Genomic DNA, 13047 nt, shown 5'->3' on the forward strand with positions numbered 1-13047 from the left:
GTTGGCTGTATCGGACCAGGCTGCGTGGGTCGCACCGTCCATCTCAGGCGCCAGGCTGTTGGTGCTGTCCAGAGTGTGGTTTGTGCCCCCGATGACTTCATGGCAATCGGGGCACTTACTTGTCTCCATTGCCCCCCCACACTCCCCAATGACATAGATATGTCCATTCTTGCACTTGAACCAGTGGCCACGGGGATAGCCAATAGCGCTGACAATCTGCACCCGCTCAGCTTCAGAAATGCCCAGCCCTGACTCTGGCAAGGCAGCACAGATCCTCTCCAGCTGAGCCTTCACTGCAGCCTCATCCTCTTCTGTGAATTTCTTTGTCCCTTCCAGGATCTTACGGGCCCTGGCAATCTCTGCTTTAAGCCCTGGGGAGATAACCTGACTTGCAGCTTTGCACCTTACCAAAAGGCTCAGCAAATAAGTCAGTCTCTGGACCTCAGACTGCAGGTCGGAGAGCTCCTGTCCTGTAAAACTGAGGCGTGGCTTATCCAGCCACTCCTGGACTTCATCCAGCCGCTTTTTCACCCTTTTCTTCTCATTCTCATCAATTTTCCTAATAGAATTGGTTAGGTCTGCCACACGTTCGTAGAAGTTAAGCTGGTTCTCAATTAGTCCAATACTCTTTGTAGAGAGATCAGAATCTTCGAGTTTATTTTGCAGCATGAGGTACTTAGAGTCTAGATTGCTCTTCAGAACAGTACTCCGTGCTAGTGCAGCCTGCAGTCTTTGTCTGCTAGATGCAATTTCTTGTGCTGGGCCTTGGATTTTCTTTTTCACTTTTTCTATCTCATCCAGCTGCCTCTTCACACTGGTTCCATATCTCAAATTCTTTCTGATGGGTGTCTGACACATAGGGCATACCTTCAGCTTGATGACATTATCGTCTACATCCATATAATGGTCAAGGCCTTGGGACTCAAAGACATGGCCACAATCTTCAAGCTGTACAAATCGAGCATCTGGGTCTTCCTCGAAGCCAAAAAAGATCTGAGTGAGTTCTTCATGGTCACAAATAAGGCACTTATTTGGGCAGGGCTCTCCACATAATCCAACGCAAGGATGACCACAGCTCAGTAGCTTAGCACACGGTACATTGCAGCGAGGCCTATTGCACGGTTCAGAGCAAAGATTGGTACACTGGTAGTGCTGGCACCGCCACTCACATGGCTCAGCACAAGGAACACAGCTCTCTCCACATTTCTTTTTGCACCTACTGTGGATACAATAGTTTTGACATTCCAACTGACAGGGAGGGCATTCTGTAGTACAAGGCTGATGGCACTTGTGGGAGCAGATCAAGAAGCGCTTGCATGGGCTGTTACATGGCTTATGAAATCTTCCTCCGAAGCAAGTATGACAGGAACCTGAACATACATGACCACATGCCAGTGTGACAGAACACTTAGCATTACATTCCACAGGCTTCTTAGCTTTTGTGTCCTCTGTGATCCAGCATTGAACTTGCTGCTTGTGGCCACATTTCAGCATGACTGTAACCAGTTCAGGACACTGTTTCATGCATTCCTCCCCACAGGTTTTGCTGCATCTGTGTCCACAGTTCAACATCTTCTGACAAGGTTCTTGGCAAATAAATTTACTCTCTGGAACAGAGCATGGCACCATCTGCATGTGGCCACACTTAGAAATAGTTTTCTCTACCGTCACCATACATTTTCCACAGGGCTCATAACACAGTTGTGTGCAGCGGTGCCCATCTGCACAAAGCACCTTTTGACAAGGCTTCATACACTGGTACTCCTTGTGCTCCATGTCATATGGGTGACATGACCTTGTGCAAACATGTCCACAACTCAACCGAAATTCACAGGGACGACTACAGCCTCCTTCTGGGACTCTGCTGAAGTCTGCAGCTGTAGATACTGGTGTCTTGGTTTCAGGGTGGTTTTGACAGCAAAGCATCAATGAGTGGCCAATGTGACCTTTCTCCCGAAGGGTGTGAATGATCTTGCTCCAGAGAGGAACCTTGCCAAGCATTCTCATGTTTCCAATACAATACAGCCCTTTCCTAGCTCTGGATAGTGCTACGCATATCCGATTAGGGATCTGCAAGAACCCAGTTCTCTCCTCTTTGTTGCTCCGCACCAGTGACAGCAGAATAATATCATTCTCCTCCCCCTGGTATTTATCTACTACGTTAACCTTCACACCTTCAAAGATCCTCGCTAGCATGAGCTTACGCAGACAGAAAAGCTGACCAGTGTAAGTAGTGAGAATGGTGATCTGAGAAGGTTGATTTTACGCAGACAGAATAGCTGACCAGTGTAAGTCGTGAGAATGGTGATCTGAGAAGGTTGATAATCCTGACACAAGAAGTATTTGCACAGTTCCACTACAAACTGAGCCTCATGCGGGTTCTGGTGGCTTTTCCCTTCCTGGATCTCTTGCTCAGGAAAGTCATGTTCCACAAAGAAGAGGTTAGATAAGACTCCCTGAAACAATGAGAAAGGATGTCAGAAAGAGAATTCTACCCTCTGTCTCCACAGCCTTACCAATGCACAGGGCTTAGCATTTTCCTAAGACATGCCTTCTCTGTTACTGCAGTAAAAACAAAGCAGCAAGGATGATTACTTTTCTACCAGGAAAACTAGGAACACTAGGACTCCAGTAGTTACTTCCAGCTCCAGAGACATAGAGTGGACTCCTCACCTACTCAAAAATTCTATTTGCCTTGAGTTAGCAGGAACCTTTCTTTTTTTTGCCTACCAACTGGAATTCTTCCACCCATAAGAAATTATTGGTCTGTCTGCCAAAACCCAGAAACTGATTTTATCAGGAAAGAACAGTTTTTGTAGATCAAACAGATATCTGTTTTTCCAAAATGTCCATAGTGGCAGAGTGTCCAGTGCAGAAAAATTTAATTCAGTCATCACCTACGCTGTTATTGCACTAACTGGCAAGATTCTATTTTGATGCCTTTTGCTACCTCTCAAGTTTATTTTAATGCCAGATGGAACCACAAGATTCTCCAGAATAGTTTCTCATAGGAAAAATGCGGTAAAATTTTGTCTCCTAAGTTATTATGTGTTTTGGGTGGTATTTTTGTTGTTTGCTGGGTGTTTGTTCTGTTGGAGAACAGGCAAACCAAGGAAGGAGGGTTCCAGTAATCAAGCCACCTCTCTGGCATTGGAGTTTCACATATTACACATGTGTAGCTTTCAATCTCCTACCATTTCTCTTGGTCCCTCTTCCATTTTCTACTGTTCTTTTAAAGTCACCAGTATTGGATTCATTTCCAGTGCCCACCATCACTAATGCCAGAAGAACTACAAATTTCTAGCCTAGTTCTGCATCACACATTTCCTTGATTCAGGGATAAATTTCAATAGCTGAATTTGATCTCAGAATTTGAAATCCCCGAACACTCTATTTTACAGAAACTCATTTAGCCAGTAACAGGGGACAAAAGCCATTGCTCGGATTGCTGGAAACTCACTTTTATGTTCTCATACTTCAGGACAGAGGGATGGTTCTCCAGCTTCTCATATATGTGAGGACTGATAAGTTGGGCAATTTCAGGACGCATGCGGTGCTGAAACACAAAGCAGCTTTATCAGTCTGGAGGAAGGAGCGCCATATTTCCCTGTCAATATTCTGTTGTTCCACTGCACAGACTGTGGCTGAATACAAGACAAAGATGACTTTTCAGTAAGAGACAAGAAGGGAGCACTTTCCAATCCACACTCTCTCCTGCCCCATTGCTGCCACCACCTACAACTATAGGGATGGTAGTAGCAGAGTATCTTCAAGAAAATCACTTGGTAAGGTTTCTGTAACAAGAATGCTGGTTTCAGTGCAAATCTAAGAACACTGTTATAGGTAACAAAAGTCAGCACTTCACCCTAACCCTACATGAGCTCTTCTAGGTAGTTTTAAATACAGGACTGCTGGTGACAGCTTGACAGCTCCTACCATTCTTCTCAGAAATTAAATGGTACATTCTATTAGGCTGTTCTTAAGAGTAGATATATATGCTTAAGTGTACCACAAACTGAAAACAACCTAAATGCAAATGTAATGGATTTTTTAGAGCTCTTCCTTACTTGGTATTTCAGACAGACATAGGGGAAATCCACTTTGATCAGCCGTTCAAAGAGAGAGATTTCCAGATTGAAGTTCTTGGCCAGGTCATACACATTTGCACTAGGCTGCAGCTGAAAGAGAAGGGATAGGAAGTCGATATTTTAGCACTTTTCCTATATGTTAGTAAGATTTTTCTCTCATCTAGTTTTCTGTCACTGGTCCCCCACAGAAAGGCCAGAGACTGGATTCTTGCAGAAGTGCTAAATATCAAAGTTAGATAAGCACATGTAAAATGTATCAGTAAATGTAATTTAAGCACATGTGAAATCCTATCAGTTAAACTAAATGACAAGTCCCACAGGAGCTCTACTCCAAAACTACAGGAGACAGGACCTATGGTAATCTGTGGAAGTTGGGGAGCAACAAGTCTTGGCAACCTTTCACACATGGTAATTGGCTAAAAGGTTCTAGTTCACGTGCACATCAGTTAGAGGCATTAGCCATGAAAGTTACCTGCTGGTGATCTCCAATGAGGATGAGGTGCTGGCAAGCTTTACTCAGAGTAGTAATGGTGTGAGCCTCAAGCACCTCTGCTGCCTCTTCTACAATCACAATTCGTGGCTCTACTTTTTGCAAGATCTGACGGTATTTGGCAGCACCTGAGCAAGGACAGAAGATAAACCTTAGCAGGATATAATTAGATGCAAGCAGTATGACAAGAGTTTTCAGGGAGAGGAGTAGGCTGTGGTCCCAGAAAAGACTGGGTTTCTTCCCAAGATTCCCCATTTCAAGACTCAGCTTTCTGAACTTCAGGACAGCACCATACCAAGGATGGCTTCTATAAGAAGAGTTATTAGGGAAGGCAGGTAGGGATTAGTCCTATGCCTGCCTTGGCACTTTTCTGATGCTCTAATCAGACATAAGATACACTCAATACATCAATCTATACACATAAATAAACGTTAAATTGTCTCTCCAAAGGGACATATTACAATGACCTTAACACTATCATCACCAGAAGCTGATGTGGCGTTAGCAGTGCAGATATTAGCTGTGCCTTACCCAGGCACAAGTGGTGCATTTCTATTACAAGAACACTGCTCAATTTGGAGGGAATGCAAGAGCGCACACAAACCACTCATGGCACTAACAGACAACTGTCACATCAGCCACATTTGCAAAGGGAGTCAGAGATTAAAAAGGCTGCAGACTAATGCAGAGCCTGACCCAGGCTGTGAAGCAGCACATGATGTTAATCTTTTGGCAACAAGGTTCTTTAATCATTACTGGAAGCAGTGCAATAGCGGTTTGTTTCCCAACTGCTGTGCACCTGTAGTTGTCATCCCCACAACTTGGGCCTCCTTGAGAATGCAGAGATCTTCCTGCAGCTTCAGTTCTTTCAGCCTTTCTGCTGCTGCCTGATACTGCTGTTCATGCTTCAGAATCTTCTGACGAATAAAATCCTGGTATGTCTTCAGCCAAAGCCTGAGAAGAAAGTGCCATTATCACACACAGGAAGGAAAACAGGATGGTGACTCAGAAGTTCTGAGAAGGTTCATTTCAAAACTTCCCCTGTGTCTTTTGGGCAACAGATCATTAGAATCTGTACTTAGTCCTGAACACACACACAGACACACACACGCACAGGGGATATTATCGCTGCCCATACTGCACAGGGAAGGTAAAACCAAGCATGTTCAAACAAGGGGCTGAACAGATATGGACAGAAACACCATAGCTTGGCAGAGAGCTTGCAAACTCAAAAGATCCTGGGAAACACTTGTCTGACAGATCCTGCAAAATAGCTCCGTCACCTGTAAAGCTTCCAGCGGGAGTTCAGGTCAAGTTTCCACACATCCTGAACGGCCCTGGCCTCCAACGCTGTCATTGCATTCAGTTTACGGAGCTCAGCCTTTGTCTTCTGTTTAATTTTCTTCCTCTGGGCAGCAGTTATCTGCAGGGGAAAAAAAAAAGAGCTCTCCAATAAGCAGTTACAGCACAAAGATTCTTCTGCATTAGTGTCCTCATGTTATTCTTTACACAGTCAAGCAGAGCCAGAGCATGCTAATGCATGTGCTTACCTCCCACTGCATGGTCTCCTGTAGTGGTTGAGCTGTTTCTTCTTGGCCCTCCAGCTTCATAGCCAACATCACATTGACTAGTTCATTAACAGCTCTGTGGTCTTTCTCCTTCCTCTTCTGAGCCTTTGCTGCCTCTTCCTCCTCAATCACTCTGTCAGCTTCAATCAGGTCAGCCATCTCTGGGATCTCCAAAAGCTCTGCTTCATCTTCCCACTCCTCCTCTCTCTCCTGCTGACCACCTGTGAGAGTGACCAGTCACATGCAGTAAACCACAGCCACTCTAGCAGGATCACAGTGCAGCTGTCAGATCATTATATGGAACTCCATTATATGTACTCCCTTACAGTACCACATATCTTTCTGTGCCTATTTAGTAGCAGTGTCTCCTCTCTGGCACATATGCACTGCTTAGGCAAAGACACCTGTAGAGGATGGGGTGGGTGTCATTTTGGTGAGGTTTTGTTTTCTTTTGTTTGTTTTACCTGGATTTTCAGCCCCTATATTCTCTGCAGCATTCTGAGTGAAGACAGATACACCAAGGCCCAGCCACTCCAGAATCATTGAGTGTTGTGAAGCTCTGTAGTAAAACCCATCATCATCCTAATATAAGGAAAGTCAAATCAGCCAGGCCTGTTGCACTTCAGAGCCTTAGGATGATGCCAAAGCAGTATCTTGCAGAAGCAGGCAACTAGGACAAGTCCCCCCAAGAGACCCTCCAGAGCTAGAAAGTCCGAGCAGCCTCAGATCTTCAGAAAGGACACCCCTCACCTTCAGTTTAACAGGCTTTCATTTAGACAGTTGTATTTTTATGCTGATAGAAATCAGTTAGAATCTCTGCAGTTTAAAGGAGCAAAATTTAAAGGCCCTGCTTGCCCTGCCTGCTCTAGAATACTGTCATTTGGCACAGCTCACACATCCCCTCACTTTTCTAGTAGCCAAGTGATGCTAAAAAGATGTGTGCTTGGGAAGCCTCAGACTCATTAGCAAAAAGGATAGTAAGCATACACTGGGACTGCTTGACTCAGAAGAAAGGGACCTCTCTTACCAGGCCCTTCATCAGACTGTCCCAGTGGTGGGGTGCAATGCACGATTCCAAGTAACGCTCATGCAGAACTCCATAGGTTGTGCACTCTAATTGCTTCGCTCCTTCCTGGAGCTCCTGCTCGGCCTGTTTCATCTCCGTGGTTATCTACTCATGACAAAGAGGAGGGAGGCAGTGTCACACTCCGAGAAACAGAGTTCAGAGGCAACACAACAAGAAACTGAATTAAGAGGCTGACTTTGGTGTAAAAACACCAGGTGTGGAGGAGGTTGAGCTATCTCCTCCAATGCACAGGCAACCCAGCCCCATCATCTCCAGTGAAGCCTTTACATACGTTCACATAAGCTCTGCAGAGATGCATTGGCAAGTCGCGTTTGAAGTCACACTGCTTCCTCAGCTCCTTCAAGGTGAATTGCTTCAGGACCTCACTGCTACTCCTGCCTCCAACACGCACTATTCCATGGTTTTGGAATGAATGTATTCCTGTGAATGAAAGAGAAATATTAGTACTAAAGGGACAACCTCTGTTTTCTGCAGTAGAACAAGGGGTAGGGAAAACACTCTTTGACTGCAAATGCTACAATGTATTGGTCTGAGTAAAGTTTTTTCTCGCTGTATGAATGGCGCTAGAATCACTAAAAAGAAACCCAAACCAAAAGGGCAGGTTCTCATGCCATAAGATGAGCAGAGTGAGAGTTATAGTATCATTTCTAATTACAGGTTCTAATAACAAGTTGCCCAGAGAAGTTGTGAATGCTCCATCCCTGGAAGTGTTCAAGATTAGGCTGGATGGAGCTCTGTGCAATCTGGCCTAGTGGAAGGTGTCCTTGCCCATGGCAGGGGGGTTGGAACAAGATGATCTTTAAGGTCCCTTCCATCCCAAACCATTCTATGATTCTATTAACTCTCCATCCTACTTGCAGGTGCTCTTACCTTCTAAGAACTGATCCAGTGCATGGTTAGTGTAGCAGACTATAAGGATGGGATACTTCTGAGAAGTGCTTTGCCACACATTCTTATTAGTCAGAAGAGCCTGAGCAATCTTCAAACCCACATAAGTCTTCCCTGCAAAACAAGTTCAGAATCAGAAAAGGGCAATCCACCCTCTATGAGTGCCTTGAAACACAGACATCATCTAAAACAGATAGAAGACTTCCTTCTAGGCTGCCAATCTGGTCTGTACCAAGAGAACTGACCCCAGGGGGAACTAGTATAAAAAATGTAAAGAAAGTAGCATGACATTGACATTCTGGTCCATAGTGGAGCAAGGCTATGCTCTTCAAGAATATTGTCTTTTGGCTAACACCCCTGGACAGAGGGTTGTATCTGCTATTGCATCCCCCACTCTGTTACTGGCTTCTTACATGACCTTCAGCTACACATTAAACATCCACATACTAGTGGAATATAAGCAGTGGTGCTTGTTGAGTTCAGGTACCATTTAACACAATTACAGCTAATTTTGTGTTGGGGTCCTTGCGAGGGACGGACTACAGCACACCAATATGATGCTGTGATAGCCAACTTGATTTAGGGCACCTAACAGTATTTATAGTAAAAAGTCTCCTGTACATGCAGCTACGCGCTGATCACAAAACTTTGGATTGGTTGCTCCACTTGTCAATGCACACAATTCTTATTTATGATAGGTTACAAGTTTAAGCTGCATCCCGCTCTCACATCCTGGGAAACTGATAGCAAGAGCTACACAGTGTCTATGAGAATCTAAATAACAGCACTATTATTAGCTTGTTAGCAAAACGACTTATCTGTAAGGCAGTAAAACTAAAATCAAACCTAAAAACCCTGGCAGCAGGAGAAAACAAGACCATTATAAAGTGTTGGATTGAAGCCACAGGAATGCATGAAGATAGAAACAAGGTCAGCAAGACCTATTTTGTGTGTCTTGTTTTTAATTGCTTATGCATTCCTTTAGCTGTTGCTCAAGTTACAGCTCCTCTGCTAGCCAGGCCCCAACATCTCCTAATACTTTATTCAGACACAAGTTCATGGCTGAACACTCACAACATTCTTACATGCTGCGAAGACAAATTGGAGAGTGCTGCACAGCAAGAGGTACCATGTTATCAAAGGTGCTGAAAACGTTTTTTCACCACAATACAAAAGCAGAGCCCACAGTGCAGTTTGGTGTGTACTTGAAGCTAGGTGGGCAATGCACAAGATAAGATACAGGTATCTGAGGATATGAACTGTCTCCAGAGCTCACACTAACTAGGCAAATCAAACATCACTTAGGCATGGGACTAAAGCTTTGGAGACAGTACAGCTGGGTTGCTCCAAAGTTCATCTCCCTAAATGGGGGAATCAAATCTAAGTAACAGAGACTTTAAGCAAATATTTCTCACCAGTCCCAGGAGGTCCTTGGATAATAGCTAGCTCCTTGGTGAGTGCAAGATTCAATGCCTGCATCTGAGACTCATCTAATCTCAAGGTTTCCATTGAGAGCCATTGCTTGGGATCTAGAATGTGGACACTTCTCAAATCATCAGGGTACATCTCTTCATCTGACAGGGAATCTTTGGTCAAGGGTGCAAGGTTGTAGGCAGTATCCTTTGTCAGGTATGCTGGCTCCTTCACCTGTGCATCACATTCCACAATGTACTTCTGGAATGGGACATCTTCTTCCTGGAGTTCCTGCAACCCTTCCAACACATGTCGATAGGCCTCAAAGTAGGCAGTTGTCTCTACCATGCAGAAGGAGTCTGAGGGCTGAACCTCTGCCAGCAGTGCCTGGCTCTGTGCATCAAAACATAGCTCCACAATCCCATTGGCAAGATCTGCAGCATCACGATTAGAAACAGTGGCAAAAAGGCATGTTTCAAAGTGATCTTTGGACATGCAGATCAGGGATCCATACAGCAGTCGTTTAGAATTCTGCCAGCGTACAAACTTCAATGGTTTTGTGTCAAACTGGACCTTGTACACAACACCAGTTGGGGAACAAAGAGGAGTAATAACCCGTGTGTCAAAGTAGATCCTGATATCATCAAATTTTTTCTTTTTCAAACCTCTGTCCTCAAAGCTCTGCAAAAGCTCCATGATACCTTCCCTTAAAGGCCTTACAAAGTCTTCTCTCAAAAGCCGGAAATGGGTGTCAAGATAAATGCTGGTGCTCTCATATCTTCCAGTAACAATATTGGGACGTAGAAAGGGTTTCTCATTACTGTGTATCTCATTATAGGTTGGATAAATGGTCATGGTACGATAGGCTTCTCCTTGACCATCAGTCTGAGGCTGCATAAATGTATAGTTATCAGCCCTCAGTGTGCCTTCACGTCTCTTCTCCTGCAGATGCTGCATGAGCATCTGGACTTTCTGGAGATTCTTCTCTATCTCTTCTGTGATGTCCACACCAGCAGCTCTCAGGACATTTATGGATGCTGGCAAGACTGCCAAGAGGACAGAGATTTTCTGCACAGAACTGGCTGGGAAAGTACTGATCAGGTCCTGAAGAAGTGAAATGATATTGCTAATATGCACAGGGTACTCATGCCGTACAGCAGGAACTGCTTCTGTTAGCATGTCAGATACATACTGTGGCAGACAGATCTTGAGGAAGTTGGACTCCTTCACCTCTCCAAGAAGCTGTTGGACACTCTGTCTATCCATTCGGGAACTGCATGCTTTTCGAAGCACCTGGCAAATGAGCTGGAGGAAACTGGGTTTCATAGCTGTTTGAGAAAGAAGTTCCTTCAAACCCGAACTGGAAGCAAGGGTGATGACAACTTCTGAAGGGTCTTTCTGAAGTAGACTTTCTAGGAATTTATAGCCAATCCTTTTGGCTTGCCGAGGCTGCTCACTGGGGTGGGCACCACTGAGGTTGGCATTCTGGTAGAAATGGGGATTCTTACAAGGTTGCATCCTCCTTCTGCTATCTTCATTTTCCCTCCCATTCCTTGGCCCTCTAGCTCCTTCCTGGGCTTGTCCACCTTGATACCTCCTTCCACTGCCTTCATTCTCTTGGTCATTCCAGGGCCCCCTGGCCCTCTCATGTGCTTGTCCACCTTGATACCTCCTTCCACTGCCTTCATTCTCTTGGTCATTCCAGGGCCCCCTGGCCCTCTCATGTGCTTGTCCACCTTGATACCTCCTTCCGCTGCCTTCATTTTCTTGCTCATCCCAGGGTGTCCTGGCCCTCTCATATGCTTGTCCACTTTGATACCTCCTTCCTCTAAACACACTTTCTTCCTCATTCCAGGGTCCTCTGGTTCGCTCATGTCCTTGTCCACCTGGATACCTCCTTCCTCTAAAGGCATTTTCTTGCTCATTACATGGCCCTCTGGCCCTCTCACGTGCTTGTCCACCTTGATATCTCATTCTCCTTCCCTCATTCTCCTGTTCATTCCAGTGTCCTGTGGCTCCACTGTTGGCCTGTTCACCTTGGATTCTTAGTTTATTGTTGTTTGATTGAGGAACCCTGGAATTCCAACCACCAAATCTCTCCTCTCCAGGACAATTACTGGCTTGATGACTTTTCCCTAACTGAGCTGCTTGGCCTGGTACATTATTTGTTCCACTTCTGCCCCTTCGTATAAAGCCAGTGTCCTGATGAGTTGCATACCCTTAAAAAAACCCAAAAAGACACTCCTTAACTGTAAATCAACCACATAAATCTGCCTCCCCACACAGATGCATGAACATATTGACCTGACAGCTGGCACATTTTGAAAATTTGACATCAAGTTAAAAAACTAACATTGTAATTGCACACAGACTTTCAAATTAGAGTCTCCTTTGTACCCCTGTATTTAACTGCTAAAGAAAGTGTCATGCCTAGAGTTCACTTAAGAAACTAAACCTTTTTACCACAGAACTGAAAGCAGAACTAAGAAAGGTCAATGATTAAATTTCCTGCACAGCACAGCATTTCCTCGGGAGTAAGTCATCACTGAAATAACGACAAAGACAGCAGCAGTTGACTTAAACTGGCTGTATATAGTACAATTAAAACAGGAGCTTCTGAACAAAGTCCAGCCTCTCGCAGGAGCAGGAGGCATGACCCACAGAGCCTTTGTCAGGCTCCTGACAGAAAGGCTAAGGAAACAAGGCTGAGGAAACACTGAATGCTAGCAGAAACAATGTACAAAAAGGATGGTGTTGGGAATGGTGAAGGTTCCGCATGGGGAAGCAAGCGGCCGACTCCGTGTGGGTGATACAGCAAGCTCCAACTTTATTGTCCGACAGGCTCTTTCTTATACAGTCCATGACAGGCATACAAGTATCAATCATTTATAATTGGCTAAGCTCTAGAGACAGCATTCGGGTACTCTCCCTACTTGCAGCTGCAGCTGTGAGGATTATCTCTTGCTTTCCCAGGCTTGGCTGCATTCCTGGCTGTTTGTCTCGAACTTGTTTGTCTCACCCTCAAGGACGACTTACCCCTGCCATCTGCCCAGCTGAGTTACTCCCTATCTATATATAAGTTACTATCTCCAGAGCCTTCCTTGTACACTGCATTCCCAGGTCCATTCCCAGGGGACTGTGCCTGTGCATTCCCAGGGGACTGTGTCCTTGCTCATTTTAGCCTTCCCCAGGTGCATACCCAGGATCATGTCCCACCATTCTCCAACAGGATGGGACAGCACATCACCGCACCACTGGCCCAGACTCCGGGGACAAATAAGGCGATGCTGAAATTTAGGCTCGGGAGAGAATTCCGCTATGGACAGACAGGGGAGGAGCGGATCGCCCCGTAGTAGCATCGCCCCCGGCCCTTCTGCCCCGCATTCACACGGCGACACTCACCTCTCGCTCCCCCGCGGGGCTGCCGGGCTCGAGGCTCCTGCTCGGGACACTGCATCGGAGTCACCCTGGGGGGAACGGCGCAAGGCTCCGGGCCGGGGGCAGCGCTCGGCG

The 13047-nt window shown here is 45.5% G+C and overlaps 1 protein-coding gene across 1 annotated transcript; it reads right to left on the bottom strand.

The window, feature by feature from the left end:
* Positions 1-6: 6 nt before the first annotated feature.
* On the bottom strand, positions 7-11459 carry ZNFX1 (zinc finger, NFX1-type containing 1; the record flags this gene model as incomplete). The annotated part of the gene is made up of 14 exons (XM_009070727.1): positions 11121-11459; positions 9537-11019; positions 8104-8235; positions 7505-7653; positions 7174-7317; positions 6611-6728; positions 6129-6367; positions 5862-6001; positions 5378-5532; positions 4561-4706; positions 4068-4178; positions 3461-3556; positions 2324-2456; positions 7-2261 (listed from the first exon to the last, which is right to left on the bottom strand). Coding segments are annotated over exons 1-14 (5640 nt in total), but the record flags the coding sequence as incomplete, so codon positions are not given.
* Between the last annotated feature and the right edge of the window lie 1588 nt (positions 11460-13047).

Source organism: Acanthisitta chloris, unplaced genomic scaffold, assembly GCF_000695815.1.
Source record: "Acanthisitta chloris isolate BGI_N310 unplaced genomic scaffold, ASM69581v1 scaffold36022, whole genome shotgun sequence".
Taxonomy (NCBI): Eukaryota; Metazoa; Chordata; class Aves; order Passeriformes; family Acanthisittidae; genus Acanthisitta; species Acanthisitta chloris.